Source organism: Nerophis lumbriciformis, linkage group LG14 (genome assembly GCF_033978685.3).
Source record: "Nerophis lumbriciformis linkage group LG14, RoL_Nlum_v2.1, whole genome shotgun sequence".
NCBI classification, from domain to species: Eukaryota; Metazoa; Chordata; class Actinopteri; order Syngnathiformes; family Syngnathidae; genus Nerophis; species Nerophis lumbriciformis.
The window spans coordinates 35125400-35135982 of record NC_084561.2 but is presented as its reverse complement, the minus strand read 5'-3'; the positions used below and the strand labels follow the sequence as shown (position 1 = coordinate 35135982).

Here is a 10583-nt window from a genome sequence, read left to right as displayed (position 1 = left end):
GCTAAAGAGCCGCATGCGGCTCTAGAGCCGCGGGTTGCCGACCTATGGCCTATGGCTTTACATTTTGTTACATATATATATTTTGCATTCTATTTTAGTTACTTTATTGAGTTTACAACCACCCTGGTGCTGTTTTGTAATGTTTATGTACTTCTTTGATTATCATTATTTCTTGATTTTAAATGTTGCACATTATAAATAAAGGTTTATAAAATAAAAAAATAAAAAAAAGTAAATAAATAAATCGCTGGGTTGGAAGAGCTGGCGCATGCGCATTTCGAAGAAGAAGAAAAACCGCTGGGTTCAAAGAGCTGGCGCATGCGCATTTCACTTCAAAGCGCTGGTTTGTCAAAGGACCATCCATCAGTGACAGAACACAGGCAGGACGGCAGCAAGGAGTCCGAGTCGTCCGATGACACGACGAATAATGGCGCAAGGATGGACTGATAACGTTTTTCTCCCCATTCACCCGACCACTGATTCGTAAGTTTATTTGAGCGTGTGTGAATTTTAACAGAATGACGTTGTGTTTACAAAGCTTTTTAAGCATGGCAGTTGGAAACGGTTAGTACAACTTTTAAAATGGGTCAATGGTGTGATCAAATAAGCTTGGAAAAAGTGTCCGTTTGCTTTTGCTTAATTTATGTATTTTACATAAAACTAATAAACATGGGACATGTTATCTTAGATGTTTAAATAACCGTCCCTAAGGTTGCGCCACATGACTTTCGCAGCTATCAATCAATCAATGTGTATTTATATAGCCCGAAACATAGACATCTTATAAGTAGACGAAGCATTGGCTGCTGTGACGCGAGAAATTCGGCCGCCATCTTGAAGTGGTGATGAGGAGCCGGCGAGCAGCCTAAACTGACAGTTGACAGGTAGAAAACAAAGATGCCGGCTGGTGTTCAGCGTTTTCCTGCTTCAAATGAGCAGACTGTTGAAAATAAGAATCGGGGGATTACTTTTAACAAGTAAGATTTAACATTAACGTACTATTGGTTGTATTTTGTGAAAAGAATATTACCACAGAGTTGAGTTTGATTGATTGATTGAAACTTTTATTAATAGATTGCGCAGTACAGTACATATTCCGTGCAATTTACCACTAAATGGTAACACCCGAATACGTTTTTCAACTTGTTTAAGTCGGGGTCCACGTTAAGAGAAAGAGCAAAGATCTTCAATGGTACTGAAATCGTAGCCGCCTAGCAAACAAGAGTATGACCATAATAGAATTGATTGTCAATGAAATTAATTAAATTTAAAAATGTCATACTTGAATAACATTTAAGTATTTGGCAGATGCTTTTATCGAAAGCGACATACATAAAATATACATATAAAACAATAATTTAAGGGAAGAATGTAATACAAAATATCAATAAAAAGTGTCAAGACAGAATAAACTCTCTGCTGCTGCAGCAACAGAGATACAGTCTATAGGTTCCTAAGATATATAGATATCTAATGTATTCATACATTGTTTATGTAGGATATACGCATATAACCTAATCATATTGTTTCTTGAATTTAAAAATAGCTGACCGTTTTTTTCCCCCTTCTCTGGGATTATATTCCCAGTTTTGATCTCGGACGTCTGGTCACTTATAGCATATAAGAAAATTATATTACTGTTACGCAAACTATGAATAATAAAACACGCCAAAACATGTGTCCTTTATCATAGCTACACGTATGACAAAAAAGCGCGGGAAAATCAGTGGTATTCAGTGAGGTAAGATGAATGAAATGCGCTGACAGTTCATTGCTCCTGCCAAATGAATTGCACTGATCACCACTCCAAGATGGCGACCGCGCGTCTCTTCAGCGCCAGTAGGCAGTAGCGGTCGATGCTGCGTTTACTTATAAGATGTCTATGGCCCTAAATCACGAGTGTCTCAAAGGGCTGCACAAGCCACAACGACATCCTCGGCTCAGATCCCACATCAGGGCGAGAAAAAACTCAACCCAAAGGGCTACAATGAGAAACCTTGGAGGGGACCACATATGTGGGGACCCTCCCTGGGCGACCGGTGCAATGGACGTCGAGTGGATCTAGTTAATAGTGTGAGAGTTCAGTCCATAGTGGGGCCAGCCGGAGATCGTTTTGGGTGGAGACAAGTCAGCAACGCAGAGACATCCTCAACTGATGCACAGAGGAGTGGTCCACCCCGGGTCCCAAGTTTGAACAGCTAGCACTCATCTGTGGGCAAATTAAAACCGGGTTCTGTTTGGAGACCTTTATTAGCTTTCTCTAACAACATGTCACTTTTAGAGAGAATAAAGAGTTTTACTTTGAACTAAAATCATCCGGTTCACTGCTTTTAACTTCAAAATTAAAGTCATTGGGAATATGCCACCTTGAAATTTGACAACATACAAATTGCTGTACAATAGGTTTTCAGTTATCTCAACAGTTTAAAAAAAAAGAAAAGGGTATTTGAAATAATTTGTTAGTCCACGATAGTGTTGTCTCGAGTAAGCAAACAATGCCTCCTTATTTAGCTGCTGACATATGCAATAACATATTGTGTCATTTATCATTCTATTATTTTGTCAACATTATTAAGGACAAGTGGTAGAAAATGAATTATTAATCTATTTGTTCATTTACTGTTAATATCTGCTTACTTTCTCTTTTAAAATGTTCTATCTACCGGTACACTTCTGTTAAAATGTAATAACCACTTACTTTTCTGTCGTTTGATACTTCACATTAGTTTTGGATGATACCACAAATTTGGGTGTCAATCCGATACCAAGTCGTTACAGGATCATACATTGGTCATATTCAATGTCCTCATGTGTCCAGTGACATATTTCCTGAGTTTTTATAAATATAATAATATACATTTTTTAAAAACGAAAGAAGATGTGATGCCAAAAAATATCGACGTAATCATAGTCGTATCGACTAGATATGCTACCGTACTTGGTATCGTTACAGTGGATGTTAGGTGTAAATCCACCAATGGCGTTTGTTTACATTGTGACGCCGGTGAGCTACGGTGTGTAGTGAAGCATGTTTAGCTATTCCTCGTCCTGCAGGGATGATACTTGTAAGAAACTTACTTTATTTGTCGCCATGGAGGCGAGGATTAGTGATTTAGAAGTAGCTAAAACACTGCCGACAGGGGCTGGATGTTAACTGCTAGCTAGCTAGCCATGTCTTAAAGCACCTCTTCCGGTGGGCGTTTCAGTGTTATAACTTCACCTTTATCTTTCGTTTTTAAATGCGTCCGTTCTCCCTTTTCTGTCTACACACCGTGTCTACTTTTAAGTACTCCGTGATTGTGCGCTGCCGAACATGCTCATCTGCTCGTAAACCAGCACTGACACGACGTGACGACAGGGGGTGGTGGCGGACCGGTACTTTTCAGAGGCGTTATAATTAGGGATGATGTTTGATAAGAAATTATCGAGTTCGAGCCTATTATCGAATCTTATTATCGAATCCTCTTATCGAACCGATTCCTTATCGATTCTCTTATCAAATCTAGATAGGTTGTTGTATATGGAAAAAAAACACAATATTTGGTTTAACAAAAGCTCACTTTTATTTTATAAGAAAAACATTTTTTAAATAAATATTGACTGTTACCCTCCCTAAAAAAATAAAATAAATAAATATTGACTGTTGTTACCCAAAGTATATTAAGTGGGATTTTTCAGAAAAACAAATATATACAGTAACACAAAAACAACCTGTCTCTGTGATCACTATAGGTGTATAAATAATAATATAGTGTTAAATAAAATCAGTCCCTTGGGCACAAAACTGAAAATAATACAGCTCTCCAAAAAGTTGCTGCTATTGGAACATACTAACTACACACACAGGCAGACAGCTAACAAACAATCCAAGACGTCTAATAAAGTTTCAAAGCAGATTAATCCATTTAGGCTCTTTATTGTTGTTGATCTTGCTTTGTCTTTTCCTATCTTTACTTTTGTCTTGCACTGGACTGTTATTTTGATTTTTTTTTTTTAACTGAAATACACACAATGACAAATGTATAAGCTATGTGATTCAATTAACATACTCAAATGTAATACACAATATGTAAATATTAACTTCACACAATTATACAGTACTATCATCAAACAGATACTTCTGAGTGTTGAAACTATTTCGATGGTGGAAATACACGACTGCCATTTTAAGTCCTCAAAACATCCATTGAAACAGTGCACAAAAATCGCTTTTCAATAAACATCTTAGTTTTAAATTTAACCACTTTCCACCTTAATATTGAGTATAAACAAGTTAAACAGTTTACTTACAGACTTCTCTTTTCCAAGGCTTGTAAGAGCTAGCACAACTTGTCTACTTCTCAATTGTCTCATGAACTGAACTGACTCGCCAACCCGGAAGTGCCCAAACTAATGACGCGTAGTATTTTCATATCGCCACAAGGTGTCAGTAAGAGTCTACAATCAAATGGGCATAACATTGCCCATTTGGGATTCGTTCCCAGGGATTCTAATAAAGAACCAACTCTTTTTCTTTACTATAGTGGTCTCGATAACAGGTACCGGTTCTCAAAAAGGGATTCGAGTCCGAGGACTCGGTTCTTTTCTTATCGAACAACCGGGAAAATCGGTTTCGAGCATCATCCCTGGTTATAATACCGAATATGATTCATTAGTATCGCGGTACTATAATAATACGGTATACCGTACAACCCTAGTGCACGACATGTTCATTATTAGGCTATATTTGATTCATCTTAAGGTTAAATAACATTATTAAATCAAGGCGTGGAAGAATACACAAAACAGTTAGTTCTTTACTTACTGCATCTTTAAAAACAAACTCTGATACATTTGGAATCGCACACACACAACACGTTGATTTTAACATTTTGCCTAATGCTCTCGTCTCTTAATCGGTTGACCTTGGTTGAAATCCCGGGCAGTGTGAATGTGATGGATCCAGGCGTACACTGCTCACAAAACGTTAGGGATATTCGGCTTTTAGGTGAAATTTCAGAGTGAAACACTTCACGGTGGCAGAGGGGTTAGTGCATCTGCCTCACAATACGAAGGTCCTGAGTAGTCTTGGGTTCAATCCCGGGCTCGGGATCTTTCTGTGTGGAGTTTGCATGTTCTCCCCGTGACTGCGTGGGTTCCCTCCGGGTACTCCGGCTTCCTCCCACCTCCAAAGACATGCACCTGGGGATAGGTTGATTGGCAACACTAAATTGGCCCTAGTGTGTGGATGTGAGTGTGAATGTTGTCTGTCTATCTGTGTTGGCCCTGCGATGAGGTGGCGACTTGTCCAGGGTGTACCCCGCCTTCCGCCCGATTGTAGCTGAGATAGGCTCCAGCGCCCCCCGCGACCCCAAAAGGGAATAAGCGGTAGAAAATGGATGGATGGATGGATGGACACTGCAAAGTATGTCCAATTCCGATTTTTTTTTGGTCTTGTTTTGGATTTTGTTCACGTAACAAAAAAAAATAATGCTGTGTACAATGTGACCCGCATGACATCATGACGTCACACGTGCTGCAGCGTTTTGGGAAATAAACATGGCTTCAATTATAGTATGTCTCAGTTGTGGAGCATTTTTGTGGCAATTTCAAGAATTTTGTGCTGTCAATGTCAACATTGCCCATAGAAATAACAATAACAGTACAATACTTTTTCATAGCATCGTCACTACTGCCTAGTTTCTCTTGTTATATTCTTATTTTACTGTTATATTTTTATTCTCATTGTTGTTTTTTTATTTTTATTCTTATTTTCTATTTTGTTTCCATTTATACCCCCATTATTTACTTCTTACTTTTTAAAATTTGATCTCAATTCTGTACACTGCTGCTGGAATTTAAATTTTCCTGAGGGAACTCTCCTGAAGGAATCAATAAAGTACTATCTATCTAGAACAGGGGTCGGCAACCTTTACCAGTCAAAGAGCCATTTTGACCAGTTTCGCAAATTATAGAAAACAATGGGAGCCGCAAACATTTTTGAAATTTTAAATGAAATATGAAAAATAACACTGCATACAAAGTTTTTTTTTTGCTTTGTGCTATGTATAAACCAAGGGTCTCAGACATGCTGGCCACACCTTTATATGGAATTTGAAAGCTGGTGCGGCACGCAGGTTTTAAATGAATGGCGCTTGTCAGCGTCATACGTGCCGTGATGGTACAGCATATAGCACCCACTACAACCAGCGTGCCTGATCAGCCACACGTTGTATGGTGTTTCCGCTTGCTCACGTCGGTGACAGCAAGGCATACTTGGTCAACAACCACACAGGTTACACTGACGGTGGCGGTATAAAAAAACTATAACACTCTTACTAATAATGCGCCACACTGTGAACCCACACCAAACAAGAATGACAAACACATTTCGGGAGAACATCTGCACAGTAACACAACATAAACACAACAGGACAAATACCCAGAATCCCATGTAGCCCTAACTCTTCCGGGATACATTATACACCCCCGTTACCAAACCTCGCCCACCTCAACCGACGCATAGAGAGGGGGTTGGGGGGGTTGGTGGTAGCAGGGGTGTATAATGTAGCCCGGAAGAGTCAGGGCTGCATAGGATTCTGGGTATTTGTCCTGTTGTGTTTATGTTGTGTTAAGGTGCCGATGTTCTCCCGAAATGTGTTTGTCATTCTTGTTTGGTTTTGGTTCAAAGTGTGGCGCATTATTAGTAAGAGTGTTAAAGTTGTTTTATATGACCACCGTCAGTATAACCTGTGTGGCTGTTGACCAAGTATGCCTTGCTGTCACGTACGTGTGCAAGCAGAAGATGTATATTGTATAACAAGTGTTGGGCTGGCACGCTGTTAATACAGATTGTAGAGGGCGACAAATGCTGTACCATCATAGCACGCCCTCATTATAGCCGTAAGGGTAAAAATCGGTGAACATTAATCCCGGGAGTTTTCTGCGAGAGGCACTGAAATCCGGAAGTCTCACGGGAAAATTGGGGGGTTCAGCAAGTAAGCTGCTGAGCCGCATCAGAGCGATCAAAGAGCCGCATGCGGCTCCGGAGCCGCGGGTTGCCGACCCCTGATCTAGAAGATTATAAAAGGAAGAGGCCAAAACATTATGGCTTCCGCAGTTTGCGAGACATTTGCTTCGATGTCTGCAGTGGTAGGTAGGAGTCGTGCAACATTCATGTTTTAGCCTGTTTTCTACACATTTGTCAATTATTTAGTTTGCAAAAGTTTATTTTGGTGACGAATGATGACACTTACTGTTGTTTGATGATATATTTGGTTGGATGAACACGATCGGAGCATTCAGACTGCAGACAAATTCAATACATCTCTGATTTATATCTACATACAAAAGAGGTCCAGATTGGATTTGAACATTTTAGAATTGCATTGTTCACATTGACATAAACAAATCCGATACAGGTCACACACAGGCAAAAAAAAACCCAGAATTGACCTGCAGTGTGAACAAGGCCTAAAATTCACTACAACCTTTAACATTTGGACATGTGTATTCAAAAGTTTACAGAGCGTCAGGAACACAGTAACGGAGAGGCAGGTGCTCAAAAGAATAGATGACCTACATAGTGAACAAATGGAGCGAATTAAAAACGTCACCAACCCGTTGGGCGCTGTCAATGTAATGTCTCAGGTTCAAAGGGTAAGTAGAGCTCAAAGTTGTTGTTGGTATTTCAGCTGTTTTTCTTCAATATTCATACTAATAAATGCTTCTATTTCTGTCCCAAAGTTGCCCAGACGCAGAGTTACACGGGGACTAAAATTGGTTGCACAAGCTCCAACAGCCGGGCTTTCCACCCGTCGCTTTGACCTACTCGCCACTCGGAAGGGTAAAGCTGAACTGAAAAGGCAGCTTGAAAAACAACAAGACTCGGAAAAACAGGTGTGTGTTGAACCAATCGTGTACAGTAGCAGTTCTTAACCACTAAGCTGCGGAACACCTGACGATCACTCATAGTAAAATAACCCATTTCTGTTGTTCCTCCCACCTCCAAAGACATGCACCTGGGGATAGGTTGATTGGCAACACTAAATTGGCCCTAGTGTGTGAATGTGAGTGTGAATGTAATCTGTCTATCTGCGTTGGCTCTGCGATGAGGTGGCGACTTGTCCAGGGTGTACGCCGCCTTCTGCCCGATTGTAGCTGAGATAGGCTCCAGCGCCCCCCGCGACCCCAAAGGGAATAAGCGGTAGAAAATGGATGGATGGATGTTGAACCGATTGTGTACAGTAGCAGTTCTTAACCACTAAGCTGCGGAACACCTGACGATCACTCATAGTAAAATAACCCATTTCTTTTAAAGGTCTCTGTGCAACATTTACACAGATGTCTAGAGGGCGCTAACTTTACAATGTTATACCCCGCCCTCTTACGGCTACGAGGCCCTAAGGATGTAACTACGTACATATGTAACTGGCCTTGTGGTTAGAGTGATACCGAGTCATACCAAAGACTAGAAAAATTGGACTCATTACTAGAGATGTCCGATAATGGCTTTTTTGCCGATATCCGATATTCCGATATTGTCCAACTGATACCGATATATACAGTCGTGGAATTAACACAATATTATGCCTAATTTTGTTGTGATGCCCCGCTGGATGCATTAAACAAGGTTTTCCAAAATAAATCAACTCAAGTTATGGAAAAAAATGCCAACATGACACTGCCATATTTATTATTGAAGTCACAAAGTGCATTATTTTTTTTAACATGCCTCAAAACAGCAGCTTGGAATTTGGGACATTCTCTCCCTGAGAGAGCATGAGGTGGGCGGGGTTGGGGGGGGATAGCGGGGGGTGTATATTGTAGCGTCCCGGAAGAGTTAGGGCTGCAAGGGGTTCTGGGTATTTGTTCTGTTGTGTTTATGTTGTGTTACGGTGTGGATGTTCTCCCAAAATGTGTTTGTCATTCTTCTTTGGTGTCGGTTCACAGTGTGGCGCATATTTGTAACAGTGTTAAAGTTGTTTATACGGCCACCCTCAGTGTGACCTGTATGGCTGTTGAGCAAGTATGCTTGCATTCACTTGTGTGTGTGAAAAGCCGTAGATATTATGTGACTGGGCCGGCACGCAAAAGAAGTGCCTTTAAGGTTTATTGGCGCTCTGTACTTCTCCCTACGTCCGTGTACACAGCGGCGTTGTAAAAAGTCATACATTTTACTTTTTGAAACCGATACCGATAATTTTGAAACCGATACCGATCATTTTTCCGATATTACATTTTAAAGCATTTATCGGCCGATAATATCAGCAGTCCAATATTATCGGACATCTCTACTCATTACCTTTCTGCTTGACACTCAGCATCAAGGGTTGGAAGTGGGGGTTAAATCACCAAAATGATTCCCGAGCGCGGCCACTGCTGCTGCTCACTGCTTCCCTCACCTCCTGGAACAAGGGGATGTGTCAAATGCAGAGGGTAATTTCACCACACCTAGTGTGTGTGTGACTATCAGTGGTACATTAACTTTTAACTTTAGCACATGCACGTGCATTAGCGTTGGGTGTTGTTAACTAATGATACCGATTTGGATTGTTAGCATTAGCCATCATTAAATGTATATTCCATCATAGCAACAACATGACTGCAAATTGTTTGTTGCTTTTGTTTGTTTGCACGCGCTCCCTGCGTGTACGTGTTGACGAGATAGGGTGAGTAACTGCCACAAACACCAATCATTTAATAATTTTATTACACAAACTTAGTAATTGTGAAAAATGTTGACAGTTTTAAAACCAATATGTTCTGCTAAACCACTAACGGTAACATAAGCTAGCCACGGTTCTTTGCTACATCCTTTGCTTTGAAAAAATGCAACTGTGAGCAAGTCCTTTTAACTGATGCGTTTTTATTTTGCTCCAAAAATGCATCATTGTTCATCTTTCTATGCCAGCGATGCATGGTGACAGGCAGACCAATTATGTCCTCCCACCAGATGGCAGAGACTGCTGTACATATAACTTTTTTATATACTGTGGGGAGGCGTGGCCTGCGGACCTGCAGCGAAGCAGGGCGTGCCAGGACCGGCTTCGAAATCAGCGGCAGGTGCGTAGATGACACAGCTGAGAGTGTTTGTCTGATCACCTGTCGCTCTGTTAAAGGTAGCAGTCGGGAAGGAGAGGGTGTGGTTGTTGATGGTGGAGAGCGAAGCCGAGCGCGAGCGAGAACCAGTGTCGTGTCTCGCTCTCCACCATCAACAACCACCCCCTCTCCTTCCCGACTGCTGCCTTTAACAGAGCGACAGGTGATCAGACAAACACTCTCAGCTGTGTCATCTACGCACCTGCCGCTAATCTCGAAGCCGGTCCTGGCACGCCCCGCTTCGCTGCAGGTCCGCAGGCCACGCCCCCCCACATATACCTAGTGCTATTCATACGATACCAGTTCACGTAAAATAAAATCGAAGACATATTTGGATATCTTTGTTGCACGTGACATTACGTCCGGTTGTAGACATGGCTCAAACACTTGGCGGGGAAACAAGCACTCACTGCAGACTCAGTTGTTAAAATTATGATTTAGCCATCCTGTCTCCTAGCAGTGCTAACTTCCAGCAGCTGCTGAATATATGTACAGATTATGGT

General features: G+C 41.1%; 1 protein-coding gene across 1 annotated transcript in view; it reads left to right on the top strand.

The window, feature by feature from the left end:
• The first annotated feature begins 347 nt into the window (after positions 1-347).
• Positions 348-10583, top strand: part of LOC133616759 (E3 ubiquitin-protein ligase XIAP-like) — a 28719-nt gene continuing 18483 nt past the window's right edge. The window contains exons 1-3 of the mRNA XM_061976347.2: positions 348-483; positions 7500-7638; positions 7726-7878. Coding sequence (XP_061832331.1) covers positions 413-483; positions 7500-7638; positions 7726-7878 — 363 coding nt within the window. The 5' untranslated portion in view covers positions 348-412. The remainder of the gene's footprint in view (positions 484-7499; positions 7639-7725; positions 7879-10583) is intronic.